Genomic DNA, 18118 nt, shown 5'->3' with positions numbered 1-18118 from the left:
CCTTCCAGGTTCAAGTGATTCTCCTACCTGAGCCTCCTGAGTAGCTGGGATTACAGGTACCATCACACCCAGCTGATATTTGTATTTTTAGTAGAGATGGGGTTTCACCATGTTGGCCAGGCTGGTCTCAAACTCCTGACCTCAGGTGATCCACCCACCTCGGCCTCCCAAAGTGCTGGGATTACAGGCGTGAGCCACTGTGCCCAGCCTGCATGTTACTTTTATTACATGATAATATAGGCTGGTTGCAGTGGTTCATGCCTGTAATCCCAGCACTTTTGGGAGGCCAAGACAGAAGGATTGCTTGAACCCAGGAGTTTGAGACCAGCCTGGGCAATATAGTGATACACTATCTCTAGAAAAAAATTTAAAAATTAGCTGGGTGTGGTGGTGGTACTCACCTGTGGTCCCAGCTACTTGGGAGGCTGAGGTGGAGGTTTGCTTGAGCCTGGGAGATTGAGGCTGCAGTGAACCATGATCATACCACTGCACTCCAGCCTGAGCAACAGAGTGAGACCCTGTCTCAAAAACAAAAACCAAACAATATATCATAGATGTCATTCCTCTTCACTATATAAAGTGCCTACTTATTCTTTCTTATAGGTGCATAGTATTCCATGGTATAAATGTACTCTAACACTTCACTATGGATGGATTTTGGTTATTTTCGGTCTTTTGTTTATACAGTGTTCAGTGAATAGTCTTACACATTTTTGTTTCACGCACATGTAAGTATGTAGGGTAAATTCCTAGAACTGGAATTTCTGTGCTGGAGAGTATGTGTGGGGTTTTTTGTTTGTTTGTTTGTTTTTTTTTTGGAAACATAGTCTCCCAGGCTGGAGTGCAGTGGCACAATCTCGGCTCATTGCAACCTCTGCCTCTTGGGCTAAGTGTTTCTCCTGCCTCAGCCTCCTGAGTAGCTGAGATTACAGGCATGTGCCACCATGCCCAGCTAATTTTTGTATTTTAGTAGAGAGAAAGTTTCCCCATGTTGGCCAGGCTGGTGTTGAACTCCTGGCCTCAAACAATCCACCCGCCTCAGCCTCCCAAAGTACTGGGATTACAGGTGTGAACCCCTGCACCTGGCCGAGAGTATATGTGTTTTTATTATGGATATTGGCAAATGGACCTTCATAGAGGTTTGGACCTATTTATTTTCCCACCGGCAAGATATGGAACTGTAGGAGCCATATCTGGTGCTGAAGCATCTCCTAGACCTGGATCAACAGGCCTGTCTGCCATCTGAGGAGCATCAGCTTGTTTCAATAACATGGTCTAGAAGGACCAGCTGAGCTGCACCCCCTAGAAACAGTGACCACTTCCCATACCTGGAGCCAGAGAGGAATCTGCATCTTCTTGATTGGTAACCAAGTTCACCAAAGTCTCAGCTCAAGAAGGAGACACCTTTCCACCAACTGCCTCAGTCTCTGACTTACGAGGCTGGAACTATTTGATGGATGAGAGTCCTTTTAAGGAAACTGATCCTTTTAGATTATAAAAGATAAAAGGATCGGTCTCTTTAAAAGGACTCATTGCAGTGAATATAATCTTGGCTGCAATCCTTCTGATTGGAATGGAAGAGGACTAATGATTGAGGCAAGGTATTTAGGATGGCAGGGTCTATCATGACTGATAGCCTGAACATACATAGCATTTTACAGGATGCTTGTGTTAGTGAGTTATAGTTAACACATGGAAGGAGACAGCAGGAGACACAACTTTCTAATAAAAATTAATGAATGAGCATTAATTAAATTTGCTTATGATGTGGTGAAAGCTAAATACCAAAGCCAGCACCACAGTGATTTTGTTTTTTTGGTTTTTTTTTTTTGAGATGGAGTCTCCTCTCTCTGTTGCTGAGGCTGGAGTGCAGTGGCGCGGTCTCGGCTCACTGCAAGCTCTGCCTCCTGGGTTCATGCCATTCTCCTGCCTCAGCCTCCCAAGTAGCTGGGACCACAGGCGCCCACCACCACGCCCAGCTAGTTTTTTGTATTTTTAGTAGAGACAGGGTTTCACCGTGTTAGCCAAGATGGTCTCGATCTCCTGACCTGGTGATCCACCCGCCTTGGCCTCCCAAAGTGCTGGGATTACAGGAGTGAGCCATCATGCCCAACCACTGATTTTGAACATGTTTTATTTTTCAATCTGATAACATTTTATGAAAGTTTTAGTGATTCTGTGTTAATGGATTTCCCATCAGGTCTCTCCCCACAGCCACTACTCCAGTTACAATCCAAAGCCTGGCACTTAAGATCCTCATTATATCTAGTCCTACCTTATAGCTTCAGCTTCCGTTTACTCTTCTCCTTCCCATATGGGTCTGACCAAAGTCAGTCTGTTAGGATTCTTTAGGTTGCAAATAACTAGAAATCAACTGGGGCTACCTGAAGCCTCAAAGGAGGATGATGTTATTAGAAGGATATTGGGGTATCTCCTGGAACTCAGGGGCTGTGATACATTCTAACAGTGGATTGGGACCAGGTCTTGAAGGACTTCGGGAAACCCAGATCGTTTTTTCCTCTCCATCTTTCACCTCTGTTTCTGTCTTCATTCTGGCCCTGCCTTTTTAAACACCTGATTGCAAATCATGATTACTGTCAGTTCCATATTTTACATATACTCAGTTTCCATCACCCAGACAACAGCTGTCTTCTCTTTCTCATTTTCGATGTAAAATTCCTGGGGTAAGGATTCTTACTGGCCCAGCTAGGTCAGATGCCAACCCTTAAATCAACTGTAGGCAGAGATGTCAGCTTTTATGGGAACCATATGGATAGAGTAGTGGCTGGAAGGGCAGGAGAGCAGTTCCCAGAGGAAAGGTTTAGTGTTTGTAGAGTTCCAAATCCTACCCATTCTTCAATGCCAGCTCATAGGATCAGGATTTTAGAGCTGAGAAGGGTTTAGGAACTCACCTAATCTAAACCCATAAATGGAGAATAACCATCTTCAATTACTCATATCCTATAACTGAGTCACATTTTTTAGCACATTTATTCCAAATTTGTCATCCTAGCTTTCCATACACCTGCTGTTAATTGGCCAAATATAGCCACACTTTGCCATTTGAAAGACGTTTACTTCTTAGGTTTACTACTGCTCCAGGAAGCCTTATGTTATGCTTCAGAGCCTACCCACTGGCTTGGCTTGTTATCAGTGCCTGTTTATTCTGTTTACCGCATAGGCACTATTCCCTCCCTTTGCTGATCACAGAAATGTCCTTCTCTAGGGGTGTGTCAGTAGGCATAGTCTCTTGTCTAGCTAGACATTTTGTCTGGTTGATTGTCTTTTTTTTGAGACGAAGTCTCACTCTGTCCCCTAGACTGGAGTGCAGTGGCATGATCTTGGCTCACTGCAACCTCTGCCTCCCAGGTTCTAGCAATTCTCATGCCTCAGCCTTCCGAGTAGCTGGGATTACAGGCGTGCACCACCATGCCTGGCTAATTTTTTTGTATTTTATAGTAGATATGGGGTTTCACCATGTTGACCAGGCCAGTTTCAAACTCCTGACCTCAAGTGATCTGCCCACCTCGGCCTCCCAAAGTGCTGGGATTACAGCTGTGAGCCACTGCGCCTGGCCTGTCTGATTTATTTTATTGACATCCCAACACTTATTTTTAAACGCTAATTTTATTTGTGTTTTTTATTTTTTATTTTAAAGACTGGGCCTTGCTCTGTTACCTAGACTGGAGTGCAGTGGTCCAATCATAGCTCACTGCAGCCTTGAACTGGGTTCAAGCCACCTCAGCCTCCCAAGTAGTTAAGACTATAGCCTCACATCACCACGCCCAGCTAATTTTTAAAATTTTTTTTAAATTTAAAAATTTTAAATTTTATATTTCACATCACCACGCCCAGCTAATTTTTAAAATTTTCTGTAGATATAGGGGCTCACTTTGTTGCCCAGGCTAGTGTCAAACTCCTGGCCTCAAGTGATCCTCCCACCTCAGCTTCCCAAAGTGCTGGGATTACAGGCATGAGCCATCACGCCCAGCCCCAACACTTCTTACTCTATGTCTCTATCTTAGAAATCTCTCCTGAGCTCCAGATCATTGTATTCAACGTCCAGCTGGATATCTCCACTTGGATATCCCATAGTCACCTCAAAGTCAATATGTCCAAAACTCAACTCATCATCTTTTCAATAAAATCCGTATTCCGTAACCCAGGAAGTGGTACTACCATCTACCCAATTCTCCAGCTTAAACTTCTTGCTCTCATCCATTACCTCCCCCAATCAGTCACCAAGTCCTGTATATTCTTCTCAGTCTATCTTTTTCTCTCCATTCCCATTACCAATGTGTTAATCAGGTTCTTAGCACTTTCTAACTGCTTAAAAGATTCCAAACTGGTGTTTCTATTTGTAATTTGGATTAATCTCTAGCCTCCCCACTGCTTCTAGAGTAATCATTCTAAAACATATGTCTAATCAAACCACATCATTGCTTAAAATCCCTCAATGATTTCTCATAACTTTAAGATAAAGGTAAGCCTGAGCAATATAGTGAGAACTTCTCTCTACAAAAATTTGAAAATTAGGCCAGGCGCGGTGGCTCATGCCTATAATCCCAGCACTTTGGGAGGGTGAGGCAGGTGGATCACCTGAGGTCAGGAGTTCGAGACCAGCCTGACCAACATGGTGAAACCCCATCTCTACTAAAAATATAAAAAGTAGCTAGGCGTACTGGCACATGCCTGTAATCCCAGCTACTCAGGAGGCTGAGGCAGGAGAATCGCTTCAACTGGGAGGTGGAGGTTGCAGTGAGCTGAGATCGTGCCGCTGCACTCCAGCCTAGGGGACAGAGCGAGACTTCGTCTCAAAAAAAAAATTTTTTTTTCAATTAGCTGGGCATGGTGGTACATGCCTGTAGTCCCAGCTACTAGGGAGGCTGAGGTGGGAGGACTGCTTGAGCCCAGGAGGCAGAGGTTGCAGTGAGCCAAGATTGCACCATTGTACTCCAGCCTGGGTGACAGAGCAAGACCCTGTCTAAGAAAAAAAAAAAAAAAAGGTAAATTTCTTAGTTCAGACCACTTGGTATAGAGCATTTCCTATTTGTCTAGAAGTGGCTCCCAAATTTCCACCCAAGCATATTTTGCTTCAGCTATAAAGATCTTATGGTTCCCTAAATATTCCATGCTATTTCATGGTTTCTGGTCCTCAATGGCGCAATTTCCTCTTCTGTCCAACTTTTTTTTTTTTTTTTTGAGATGGAGTCTCACTCTGTTGCCCAGGCTGGAGTGCAGTAGCACCATCTCGGCTCACTGCAACCTCTGCCTCCTGGGTTCAAGCGATTCTACTGTCTCAACCTCCCGAGTAGCTGGGATTACAGGTGCCTGCCACCGTGACTGGCTAATTTTTGTATTTTTAGTAGAGACTGGGTTTCGCCATGTTGGCCAGGCTGGTCTCAAACTCGACCTCAGGTGATCCTCCCTCCTTGGCCTCCCAAAGTGCTGGGATTACAGGTGTGAACCACCGTGCTCAGCCCAACTTCTTTATTTAGTTAGCTCCTACTCATCCTCCCAGATTTAGTTTGCATCATACAAGGAAATGACATGTGATACACCTCACAAAATTTATATCTTTCTTGGATAAGCCCTTGAATTCCTGGCTGGATTGACTAAATAAAGAGATAAGCCTTATCCTATAGGATTTGAGATCAGAAAGTGACAACGTGGGGTTTAAATTTTATAAAATTACTATGAAATCAGTTTGGGAGAACCACGTCTCAACATGAGGCAATAGCCCAGTGCAATAACTTACCACTTCAATTTGCTTTACATTGTTACTTGCTCCACATCCCTCTTTTCTTATCCATGCTACTACGTGCTTAACACCTTCCAAATTAAAAAAAAAAAAAAGTACTCTAATCCTTGCCTCAGGCTCTGTTTTCTAGAAGACTCTGGCTAAGACAGGCATAGAGTTTAACCCCAGTTTACCAATCAGGAACAGTTTCTGAACTTATGTTTCAGCTATTAGGGAAACAGACTTCCTTTTTTCCCACAATGGCCACAAATCTGAAAGGCTTTCATGGTCCTGGAAGCTACTAGCAGTGGAAGAGGAGGGAGGCTGCCGGATATGGAGCAAACACAGGAGAAACAGATCCAAGAAACGGAAAGATAAAACCCCTTGACCCAAGGGTTCATAATGTACCATATCCAGAGCTGCCTTCTTTTAGCAGAAGCATGTCCCAGTTGTTCATCCTTAGCTCATTCTCACCCCGCACAACTTCCAAGCCTAGGGCTACCTCCTCCTGCTTTCTCCGACTAAAAATGCCCCTTTCAATTGCCAGAAATTGGAGTTTGACTCAAGAGAGAGGCTGATTGTCATACAAGGAATAGAAGATTCTCAAATACTGAATATTGTCAATGGAGTTCTCTTGAGCATGTAAAGAGTATGCCGGTTATTGCCCCTATACCTGTGAGGAACACAATTTGAGCAAGATAAATTCTCTTCCTTTAAGGCTCTGATACTCTAGAGCAGCACTGTACAACAGAAATATAATGTAAGCCACAACAGAAACATATGTAATTTTAAATTTTCTAGCAGCTACATTAATACAACAAAAAACAAGTAAAATTAATTTTTTTTTAAGACAGAGTCACTCTGTTGCCCAGGCTGGAGTGCAGTAGTGCAGTCTTGGCTCACTGCAACCTCCGCCTCCTGGGTTCAAGTGATTCGCAGGCCTCAGCCTCCTGAGTAGGTGGGACTACAGGCACATGCCACTATGCCTGGCTAATTTTTGTATTTTTAGTAGAGATGGGGTTTTGCCATGTTGGCCAGGCTGGTCTTGAAATCCTGATCTCAGGTGATCCACCCACCTTGGCCTCCCATAGTACTGGAATTACAGGCATGAGCCAACACACCCAGTTTAATTTTAAAATGTTTTATTTAACTCAGTTTTATTAGTCTGTTCTCATGCTGCTAATAAAGACATACCCGAGACTGGGTAATTTATAAAGGAAAGAGGTTTAATGGACTCACCGTTGCACATGGCCGGAGAGGCCTCACAATCATGGCAGGAGGCGAAGGAAGAGCAGGCATGTCTTACATGGCAGCAGACAAGAAGCTTGTGTAGGGGAACTCCCCTTTATAAAACCATCAGATATTGTGAGACTTATTCACTATCATGGGAACAGCACAGGAAAAACTCGCCCCCATGATTCAATTGCCTACCACTGGGTCCCTCCCATGACACATGGGGATTATTAAAATTCAAGGTGAGATTTGGGTGGAAACATAGAGCCAAACCATATCACCAGTATATCCAAAACATTATCATCTCAATATTTAATCAATGTAAACATTATTAGTGAGTTAATGTTTCTTTTGTACTCAGTCTTCAAAGTGCTTGTAAATTTTATAATTATAGCACATTTCATTTTGGACTAGCCACATTTCAAGTGTTCAAGAGCCACATATGACTAGTGGCTACTGTATTGGACAGTACAGCTCTGGGAGTAATCACATAAAGACTTACTCTGATATATGGTAGACTGTAGTCAGTACAATGTTAGGGGTACAATCCTGTGCTCCAAAGGATCAAGGAGGGAAGAATGGAAACAGAGGAAAATGGGCCATCTGTGTCTAACAGTATTTTGATGGTTACAGACCTGGAGATGGAAGAACCAAATCAGTGACTTTTGCATACAGGTGGGCCTTAAGGACTCAGACTTCCTAGGGTAGACTTTTGGGGAAAAGGGCATTCTTTTCTCAGTTTTGAGACCCACAGTCTTTAGGCTGAAAGTTTTGGGGAATATGGTACTATGTTTTGGATATTTATTTTCCCCACAAATTCCACGACTGTTTCTAAATCTCTTCTGCTTCACTCTACCCAGTGTCATTGCCCCTCAAACTCCATTTGAAGAGTGGTCCATGTGTGAAGGGGCTGGGGAGGGGTTTTCCTGGCATTCAGTTTAGATCTCAAGTAAGAAAGGTTATGTTGGGGAAGAGGCAGAAAGTTTTTGTAGCCTCAATCCAGAAATACCTTCTCATATCTCAATGGATTAAAAAGCATTTCCTCAATGATATGGTTTGGTTGTGTCCCAACCCAAATCTCATCTTGAAGTGTAGCTCCCATAATTCCCACATATCATGGAGGAGGTACCTGGTAGGAGGTAATTGAATCATGGGGGCAGGTCTTTCCCATGCTGTTCTCGTGATAGTGAATAAGTCTCACAAGAGCTGATGGTTTTGTTTTGTTTCGTTTTTGTTTTTGAGATGGAATTTCACTCTTGCTGCCCAGGCCGGAGTGCAGTGGCGTGATCTCAGCTCACTGCAACCTCTGCCTCCCGGGTTCAAGTGATTCTCCTGCCTCAGCCTCCCGAATAGCTGGGATTACAGGCGTCTGCCACCATGCTTGGCTAATTTTTCGTATTTTTAGTAGAGATAGGGTTTCACCATGTTGGCCAGGCTGGTCTTGAACTCCTGACCTTAGGTGATCCACCAGCCGTGGCCTCCCAAAGTGCTGGGATTAGAGGTGTGAGGCACCACACCCAGCTGACCTGATGGTTTCATAAAGGTGTGTTCCCCTGCACATGTTTTCTCTTGCCTGCCACCATGTAAGAGGTGACTTTGCTCCTCCTTCACCTTCCTCCATGACTGTGAGGCCTCTCCCACCATGTGGAGCTGTGAGTCAATTAAATCTCTTTCCTTTATAAATTACCCAGTCTCAGGTATGTCTTTATTAAAAGCATGAGAACAGACTATTTAATACACTCAAATTCCGTATTTCTTTTTTTTTTTTTTTTGAGTCAAGAGTCTCGGTCAGCCACCCAGGCTGGAGTGCGGTGGCATGATCTTGGCTCACTGCAACCACCATCTCCCGGTTTCAAGTGATTCTCCCATCTCAGCCTCCCGAGTAGCTAGGATTACAGGCACCTGCCATCATGCCCAGCTAATTTTTATATTTTAGTAGAGACAGGGTTTCACCATGTTGGCCAGGCTGGTCTTGAACTCCTAACTTCAGGTGATCCGCCCGCCTCGGCCTCCCAAAGTGCCAGGATTACAGGCAAGAGCCACCATGCCTGGCCTCAACTTACATATTTCTAAAAAAAAGAACATTTTCCTACGTAACCACAAAATCATTATGACACTCAGGAGACCTATAATTGATTGATAATATTATCTAAAACACAAGTCACTTCAAAATTTTCCCGACTGACACACCAGAGTAGCTGGGACTACCGGCACATATAACCACCCCCAGCTAATTTTTGTATTTTTTGTAGAGACGTGTTTTCACCATGTTACCCCAGCTGGTTTCTGAACTGAGCTCAAGGGATACACCCACTTCGGCCTCCCAGAGTGCTAGGATTACAGATGTGTGAGCCACTGCACTCAGCCTGTAGTTGTCTTAATTTATGTTTTTTTCTTTCTTTTTCTTTCTTTCTTTTTTTTTTTTTTTTGAGACAGAGTCTCTGTCACCCAGGCTGGAGTGCAGTGGCCTGATCTCGGCTCACTGCAAACTCTGCCTCCCAGGTTCAAGTGATTCTCCTGCCTCAGCCTCCCAAGTAGCTGAGATTACAGGCACCTGCCACCACACTTGGCTAATTTTTTGTATTTTTACTAGAAACGGGGTTTCACTATGTTGGCCAGGCTGGTCTCAACTCCTGACCTCAAGTGATCCGCCTACCTGGGCCTCCCAAAGTGTTGGTATTACAGGCGTGAGCCACCATGCCTGGTCAATTTAATGTTTTTCTATTTTTGTTTTAAAATATTTACCTATTCTGAAGTCCAAAAATATTTTCTTATATTATATTCTGAAGGCTTTATAATTTAGGATTTCACATTTAGGTCTTAATCCAGCTGGAATTTATTTTTGTGATGAAATGAGAGATAGAGGTCCTGTTTTTTGTTGTTTTTTTTTTGAGACGGAGTCTCCCTCTGTTGCCCAGGCTGGAGTGCAGTGGTGTGATCTCGGCTCACTGCAACCTCCGCCTCCCAGTTCAAGCGATTCTCCTGCTTCAGCCTCCCAAGTAGCTGGGATTACAGGTGTGTGCCACCACACCCAGCTAATTTTTGTACTTTTTAGTAGAGACAGCGTTTCACCATGTTGGCCAGGATGGTCTCGATCTCTTAACCTCGTGATCCGCCCGCCTCGGCCTCCCAAAGTGCTGGGATTACAGGTGTGAGCCACTGTGCCCGGCCTTCATATTGTCATAGAACCTTCATCGAATAGACCACCTTTTCTCCATGGCTGTATGATGCCACCTTTGTCATAAATCCAGTTTTCAAGTATGCGTGATAAACCGTAAAGAAAAGCAGAGTCAAGTATCTGCTTTTGGTAAAATAAATAAATAAAAGAAAAGCAAAGTGTCATAAAAGTTGGGCTAGTGGTTTTCTCAGGAAGTGTATCTGCGAAGAACCTGACACTATTCTTTTTTCGCTCTAATGACTTGGCTGTTCATAATAATTATACTTATCTTTGCTTTATATTTCCGAATAAAATTGTTATATTTATCGATAAAAGGTTAGTTAAAAGTAAGCAAACAAACAAAAAACAAGAAATATATTGATGAGGGGAGCGCCAGCATCTCTCAAAAGTGAGTTCGTAGTTTTGCTCTCACTGGAAAAGCTGGCGGGAGGTACTAAGGTGGGGATGCTGAATCCACGGATGGCCAAGCGAAGACGCGGCACTTCACCGGGGGCAGCGACGGGCCCAGACCTTGCTCGGATTGTCCGGGTGGTAACTGGGAGACCTCGCCAGAGAGGGAACTTACAGGTCAGCTGCGCCCGGAATTAAACGACCCACAGACAGCGGCGCAAACAGAGGGACTGACCTGCTTTAGCGAGCTCCCAAAACCTGCTCTTGCATAAGCAGCACCTTCCTCCGCCCACAGAGACGGATTTCTGCCCCAGCCGCAGTGTCGCGAGGTAAGCGGCGCCGCGAAGACCTCTGGGAAGGCGATCCGTGGGCAGCCGCGGGGCACTCTGGGACTGGGCTCTGGGCGGCATTTTTGCGAGTGGCAGGCCGACTGTGGAGTCTGCTCCGGAAGCGCGCTCTGCCCGGCTTCCTCAGTCTCCTCGCCGGGAGCGTCCGGGAGCTGCTCCCAGGCCGCGGCGAAACCAGGTGGAGTCAGAGGTTCGGAGGAGTATCCGAGGTTAGGGGAAGGCGGGAGAATGGGCTGGGAGGCTGCGTTTCGGAGCCTAGGGTTCTGTTCCTGCGATCGCCGCGTCCCCCTCCCTTGGTGGGCGCGGCTCCCGGGAAGCGGCTCGTCTCGTCTCCCCTCACAGGCCGGATTCCCGTTCTGGACCTTCGCCCTCGGAACACAGTGCTGTTGGCCAGGACTCCTTCCCGAGGTGGACGGCTCCCTGCTCTCATTCCTGGCTCTGCCAGGACTGTAGAAGTGCGCAGTACACTTTAGGGCATGCATGGCACTCCGTGGGAGACAGTGCTTTAGGGCTAGAGGAAAGATCTCCCCTGAAGGCAAACGCCCGCGGAGCCCACAAGTCCGGGCCGCACTGAACAAGTCAGGATGTTGCCATCGGCAATTCTGCAGAAGGCAGGAACCCATCAGAGAGAGAGCCTCTGTCATAAGGTCTCTTGCTTGAGCTGCTGGGTTGAGAATGGAGCTGGAAGAGGGAACTGATCTCGGAGCTCCTTGGGGACCTTGGTTATGTTTGACCCTTTTATTTTCAGGAAGCAGGGATTGGATCAAGTCACTGCATCTGGAGTACGGGGGAAACGAAGAAATCATGGAGAGAGTTTGCCCCAGGAGAGAGGCGAGCGTTATGTAACCTAGGATCTGGGGTGGGTAACAGTCTGTGCAGTGTCAATCTGAGAGGAGAAAACACCCAACGTGAGGGAATGGTCAGGTAAGAAAGGACCAGAAGTTCCGGTTCTACCATAGCAAGGACCTAAGTTGCTAATTTAGGTTCTTTAATGCAGACCTGGTCTTTCAGAACTTCTTTCTCTTCCCTAGCCTTGTCATTTCAGCATTCTGGCCTTCCCTATGAGGAGGAAGATCAACTAAGTCACAGGTGAATAGGAGTTTCTTCTCTAAAGTTTCATCTCCTTTGTCAGGGGGAATCGATACACTCTCTCGTCTCTTCCTTGGGGAAAAAGAAAGAGATCTATCTTCATCGAGTGCTAATATGTGTACTATATGTTGTCACTCAATGGTCGGATAGCTGAGTAGGGTTAGTAGGTATTTTAAAGATGTGTCAGTAACTTCAGGAAAACTAGAACCTTGTCCAAGCTTACTCAAAAGGCAAGTAGCATACTACTAAATGCTACTGAACTACTAAGGATTAGGTTCAGAATCCATATCTGTAGGACTCCCAGACTCTTGGCATTATGCTGTTTCCCAGCATCCCATTCACTTACTACCTAACAATTTTGCCATACCTGTGTACTACCTGTATTATTCTCATATGTTTTTACTTACTTTTTTTTTACAAAAATCAAACTTGTCCTAAGAAACTATCTGTGAAATTAGCCATTTGATGGCTGCTCCAATAACAGTATAGTTATTCTAAGGTGTATCTAAAAATATTGGTCCATGTGCTATATAAAATCGTCCTGTGTCAGACATACAAACTACAATTTGGAACACAATGCACTGCATTATGCTCTCTTCTGGATTATTTTCTGTGTAGGAAAGTCCCAGCTACACATCTGAGCGTCAGTTATCCATCCCTAGTGTACTGTTTTATTCTTATAGATGAATACTTTCACAGAGAATGCCTTGCTTTGTATCTTCTCCAAAAGACATTTCACTTCCCTGTTTAGGAGTACCTGTTCTCAATGTTGTATGTAAAACAAGTGGGAACTCCATACATTTCAGGAGCTTACTCTCTCTTTAGGGAGTTAATGTGTACACAGGAAATAGTCTAACTCTGTGCTGTTCAGTAGAGCTTTCTGTGATCAGGCAGTGTTCTGTATCTGTGCCTTATCTGTATCCACCAGCCAGATGTAGCGCTGAGCACTTAATATATGGCTAGTGCAACTGAGATGTGAATTTTATTTTATTTTAATTAATTTAAATTTAAGTAGCCACATATGGCTAGTGGCTAATGGCTACCATATTGGACAGCCAGGTCTAGATATTTGAAATAAAATATTTTAAGGTTAATTGATTTGGACTTGGAGTTCCCCCTCACCCTCACAAATACCTCATAGCATATGTGTTATAAATGCCCTTTAACTTTAGTTTCTTGGTGAAGGGTAAATATTCTTTCCAATTTTCAGAGACTTCATAGTTGAAATAAAGTTTCTTGAAATTATTTAAAGCACATTTACAGTTTATAACACTTGTGCAAATGTACAGCTTCTGTGTTTTGTTACTATTGAAATATCCTGTAAAGCAGTAATGTTGTAGGATACTCTATAAGCAGAAGTCTTACTATTGTATTATTTTTATTCATTGCAGATAACTTTTCTTCTGGCTCTCTATATTTTCTTTCATTAGTGACATTTAGACTATTTAAAAATCAGTTAAACACAACCACAACTGATATTAATGACGTTTTCAGGGCATCACTTACGCTTTGACATAGGAGTTGGTGCATTCACCTTATTTCACTGCTTATTAGAATAGCAAGAAGGAGACATTTGGTTCATACCTATCTCTATCAGCTTAAATTCTATGTCAAATTATTTATTTTCCTGGCACTCAAAGTCAAACACTAATGGACTGGTGGTATCTTGTTTTGCTTACTCTCTATGCAGGTTAGATATTTCGGGTTAGGAGGAAGGCTTACAAAGAGTATCTTCGTAAGATAATTTGCCGAGTTTCTTTTTTCTTTTTTCTTTTTTTTTTTTTTGAGACGGAGTCTCGCTCTGTTGCCCAGGCTGGAGCACAGTGGTGCGATCTCAGCTCACTGCAAGCTCCGCCTCTTGGGTTCACGCCATTCTCCTGCCTCAGCCTCCCAAGTAGCTCGGACTATAGGCGCCCGCCACCAAGCTCGGCTAATTTTTTGTACTTTTAGTAGAGACGGGGTTTCACCATGTTAGTCAGGATGGTCTCGATCTCTTGACCTCAAGATCTGCCTGCCTTTGCCTCTCAAAGTGCCGGGATTACAGGCGTGAACCACTGCGCCTGGCCGCCTAGTTTCTTAAGATTAAAAAATACTTGAAAGACAAAACAATCAAACATAATGTGTGGTCTTTGTTTCCTGGATTAAAGAAAAGCTATCTAGGACATTTTGAGGACAGTTGGGGAAATTCATATATGAACTGGATTGTTAAGGAATTACTAATTTTGTTAGATGTGATAATGTAGTTATGAGGAGAATGTCATTTGGAAGACAGTATTGTGGTTATGAAGAAGAATGCCATTTGGAAATGTATGCTGAAACATTTAGATTTTAAAGTGTTATGATGTCTGTAATTTACTTTAAAATAGTTCAGCCAAAACAAAAAAGTACACACACAAGAAGTAAATACAGCAAAATGTCAACAGTTGTTCATCTACATGGTGTTGTTTTATTCTTTCTACTTCTCTGTATGTTTGAAAAAAAATTTTTTTTTTTGAGATGGAGTCTTCACTCTGTCACCCAGGCTGGAGTGCAGTGGTGTTATCTCAGCTCACTGCAACCTCCACTTCCTAGGTTCAAGCGATTTTCCTGCCTCAGCCTCCTGAGTAGCTAGGATTACAGGTGCCCGCACCACACCTGGCTAATTTTTTGTATTTTTAGTTTCACCATGAGGTGTATTTTTAGTTTCACCATGCTGGCCAGGCTGGTCTCAAACTCCCGACCCCAGGTGATCCACCTGCCTCGGCCTCCCAAAGTGCTGGGATTACAGGCTTTAGCCACTGTACCTGGCCTTGAAAATCTTTATAGTAAAAAGTTGAAAGAAAAAAGGAGTACAGTACCCATCCTCATCCCACAGTAGGGTAGTGAGATATTAGATGTAAAACACGTGGCTCAGTGTCTGGCACACAAAAAATAACCGCACAATAAATATTCTCTATTATAGCAGTAAATTTTGAGTTTTTAATAATGCTCTAATAGGCAGATTTTTTTCCCATTATAAGCTAGTTTCTTGTGGAGGGAGAAAATAAACTTAATGGGAAACCCGTTTAGTGACAGACACCAATTTCTGTAATATTAAGAGGATAATTTATGAAGTCAAGCTACTAATTTCCATGTGTCGCTGTAACATCCTCTTATTATTTCATGCATTAATTTGTGTTAGACTATATTTATTTGTATTTATATATAGTTGATCTTTGAATTTTACCATACTAGGTTCCTTGAACTGCATTTAAAAACAGTTATTGCAGAGCTCCTTTTTCTCAAGGAACAGTTTGTAGTTCAGATTCATTTTGCTCGTCAAGGACTTTGTATCAAGGGAATTGTGGAAAGTGGCCCATGGTAAACTTCTCAAAGATTGTTCCTACATTTACAAAGATGTATATTCACTTAAAATAATGAAATACTAAGTCAATAGAATTTTGAAGCAGAAAAGGCAAACCTCAAATCTCCTTTTTTTTTTTTTTTCTTTTTCTTGAGACAGAGTCTTGCTCTGTCACCCAGGCTGGAGTGCAGTGGTGCAGTCTCGGCTCACTGCAACCTCCATCTCCCTGTTCAAGCAATTCTGCTGCCTCAGCCTCCTGAGTAGCTGGGAATACAGGTGTGTGCCACCATACCTGGCTAATTTTTGTATTTTTAGTAGAGATGGGGTTTCACCATGTTAGCCAGGCTGGTCTTGAACTCCTGACCTCAAGTGATCTGCCCGCCTCAGCCTTCCAAAGTGCTGGGATTACAGGCCTGAGCCACCTGCCTGGCCTCAAAACTCTTTTTAAATCTGAAGAAACTGAGGCCAAGAAAGGTGATTTGCTTAAAGTCACACACAGTATGTTAGTGGAAGATCCAGGAATAAAACTATTTTTCCACTTAAAAAATTCTGCAGTGGCTCACGCCTGTAATCCCAGCACTTTGGGAGGCTAAAGTGGGTGGATCATGAGGTCAGGAGATCGAGACCATCCTGGCTAACACAGTGAAACCCTGTCTCTACTAAAAATACAAAAAATTAGCCAGGCGTGGTGGCGGGCGCCTGTAGTCCCAGCTACTCGGGAGGCTGAGGCAGGAGAATGGCGTGAACCCGGGAGGCGGAGCTTGTAGTGAGCTGAGATCGCGCCACTGCGCTCCAGCCTGGGTGACAGAGCGAGACTCCGTCTCAAAAAAAAAAAAAAATTCTGCCAGGAGATATATGTGGATATATATAAGGAGCCCTATAGCAATACGTACCTAGACTATAACTCTATGGCATTACTAATTGGTCATAAATAAACTGGCTTTTTAAAAGAATGTAAATAAATAATTTGTCATGATTTTGTTTTTATCTCACTGAAATTTGAAAGTGCTTTTGAGAAAGTTTTTATTTGAACAATGCATTTCTTTAACATGTTATGCAGGGCCCTTCTAGCCCAATCCAGAGCTGTGCCATGGCAGAGACAAGAGAAGAGGAGACAGTGTCAGCAGAAGCCTCAGGGTTCTCAGACTTGAGTGACTCAGAGTTCCTGGAGTTTCTGGAACTAGAAGATGCCCAAGAGTCAAAGGCTTTAGTTAACACGCCTGGCCCATCTTCTGAATCCCTTGGGAAGGATGACAAACCCATAAGCTTACAAAACTGGAAAAGAGGATTGGATATCTTATCACCCATGGAGAGATTCCACCTTAAATATTTATATGTCACTGACCTGGCTACTCAGAACTGGTGTGAACTGCAAACAGCATATGGGAAGGAGCTTCCTGGTTTCTTGGCACCTGAGAAGGCAGCTGTGTTGGACACTGGTGCCAGCATACACCTAGCTAGAGAACTAGAACTTCATGATATTGTGACTGTCCCAGTCACCACTAAAGAAGATGCTTGGGCAATTAAGTTTCTGAACATACTTTTGCTGATTCCTACCCTGCAGTCAGAAGGGCACATCAGAGAGTTTCCAGTATTTGGGGAAGTGGAGGGTGTACTTCTTGTTGGAGTGATTGATGAGCTGCACTATACAGCCAAGGGGGAACTGGAACTGGCGGAACTCAAGACACGCAGGCGCCCTATGCTCCCTCTGGAAGCTCAGAAGAAGAAAGACTGTTTCCAAGTCAGCCTATACAAATATATCTTTGATGCCATGGTACAAGGAAAAGTGACCCCTGCTAGCCTAATCCACCACACAAAGTTGTGTCCAGAAAAGCCACTGGGGCCATCAGTGCTGAGGCATGCCCAGCAGAGAGGCTTCTCTGTGAAGTCTTTGGGTGACCTCATGGAACTGGTCTTCTTGTCTCTAACACTGTCAGACCTCCCAGTTATTGATATCTTGAAGATTGAGTATATCCACCAAGAGACTGCCACTGTGCTGGGTACTGAGATTGTAGCCTTTGAAGAGAAGGAGGTGAGAGCCAAGGTGCAGCATTATATGGCCTACTGGATGGGCCACCGAGAGCCCCAGGGAGTTGACGTGGAGGAGGCTTGGAAGTGCCGGACATGTACCTATGCAGACATTTGTGAGTGGAGAAAGGGCAGTGGAGTGCTTAGCTCTACACTGGCGCCACAAGTCAAAAAAGCCAAATGAATAGAAGGTATGCTTTCAAGAATGTTCATCCTTCCTGCTCCTGCTGTACCTAAGCAAAAGAGGACCAGTCTCTGAGCGTGGCTTTTATGGACAGTGTTCTTATTTTGGTTCTTTTTTTTATTTCCACAACCTCTAACCACATTCAGTCCAGGACCAAGGCTCAGGGATGAGTGGGAGAGATGGGTTATACTGTCCCTGGAGCTTCATCATGATTGCCTGAGAAGACAGATGCTCATCATGGCTGGAATGAAGGTATCCTTCAGTAAACTTTGCTTTCCTAAGAAAATTCTTCAGTTTCTGATAAGTCATCCCTATTTTTATCTTAATCAAGGCTTTCTACAGTTACATAATAAAATGAAATGCTGTCCAGGACAGTTGGACTGATGGTTTTTTCATAACTGCAGTCCTTCAAAGATGACCACCATACATAGTTGTGTACGTGTTATTCCAAGCCTTTAAATATATACATAAACATATTTTTGAATCAGAATGAGCAGACCAAAACATAAACAATAAATATTCTCAAAGAGACAAGGGAAGATGAAGTAGAAACAGGAAGTCATAAATATTAGATATGAAAAACATAATACATGGCTGGGTACGGTGG

At 43.7% G+C, this 18118-nt stretch overlaps 2 protein-coding genes across 11 annotated transcripts; one reads left to right on the top strand and one right to left on the bottom strand.

Moving 5' to 3' along the window:
- Window positions 1-5166: 5166 nt before the first annotated feature.
- LOC134761368 (uncharacterized) lies at window positions 5167-11370 on the bottom strand. The gene is made up of 2 exons (XM_063724032.1): window positions 10777-11370; window positions 5167-10271 (listed from the first exon to the last, which is right to left on the bottom strand). The coding sequence occupies exons 1-2, from the start codon at window positions 11368-11370 to the stop codon at window positions 10146-10148; spliced, it is 720 nt and encodes a 239-aa protein (XP_063580102.1). The 3' UTR covers window positions 5167-10145.
- Window positions 10936-17883, top strand: EXO5 (exonuclease 5). Of its 10 annotated transcripts, none has more exons than XM_063713199.1 (4): window positions 10936-11066; window positions 11637-11812; window positions 11920-11977; window positions 16360-17883. In XM_063713199.1, exon 4 carries the CDS (start codon window positions 16390-16392, stop codon window positions 17509-17511), a length of 1122 nt encoding a protein of 373 aa, XP_063569269.1. In that variant the 5' UTR covers window positions 10936-11066; window positions 11637-11812; window positions 11920-11977; window positions 16360-16389; the 3' UTR covers window positions 17512-17883. The 10 variants fall into 10 exon arrangements, with proteins under 10 accessions (XP_063569269.1, XP_009250176.2, XP_054393439.1 ...); XM_009251888.3 differs by having other exon boundaries at window positions 10952-11078; XM_009251887.3 differs by having other exon boundaries at window positions 10967-11097.
- Window positions 17884-18118: the final 235 nt, after the last annotated feature.

Source organism: Pongo abelii, chromosome 1 (genome assembly GCF_028885655.2).
Source record: "Pongo abelii isolate AG06213 chromosome 1, NHGRI_mPonAbe1-v2.0_pri, whole genome shotgun sequence".
NCBI classification, from domain to species: Eukaryota; Metazoa; Chordata; class Mammalia; order Primates; family Hominidae; genus Pongo; species Pongo abelii.
This window is presented reverse-complemented; position numbering and strand designations above follow the sequence as displayed.

Coding starts and splice junctions, on each gene's coding strand:
- LOC134761368 (XM_063724032.1), bottom strand. CDS start 11,370: ATGCATGCCCTAAAGTGTACTGCGCACTTCTACAGTCCTGGCAGAGCC. Junction 10,272..10,776: donor TTGGGAGCTCGCTAAAGCAG/GTCAGTCCCTCT, acceptor TACCAAAAGCAG/ATACTTGACTCTGCTTTTCT.
- EXO5 (XM_009251881.4), top strand. CDS start 11,473: ATGTTGCCATCGGCAATTCTGCAGAAGGCAGGAACCCATCAGAGAGAG. Junction 11,536..11,636: donor GAGAGAGCCTCTGTCATAAG/GTCTCTTGCTTG, acceptor TTTTATTTTCAG/GAAGCAGGGATTGGATCAAG. Junction 11,748..16,359: donor TATGTAACCTAGGATCTGGG/GTGGGTAACAGT, acceptor CATGTTATGCAG/GGCCCTTCTAGCCCAATCCA.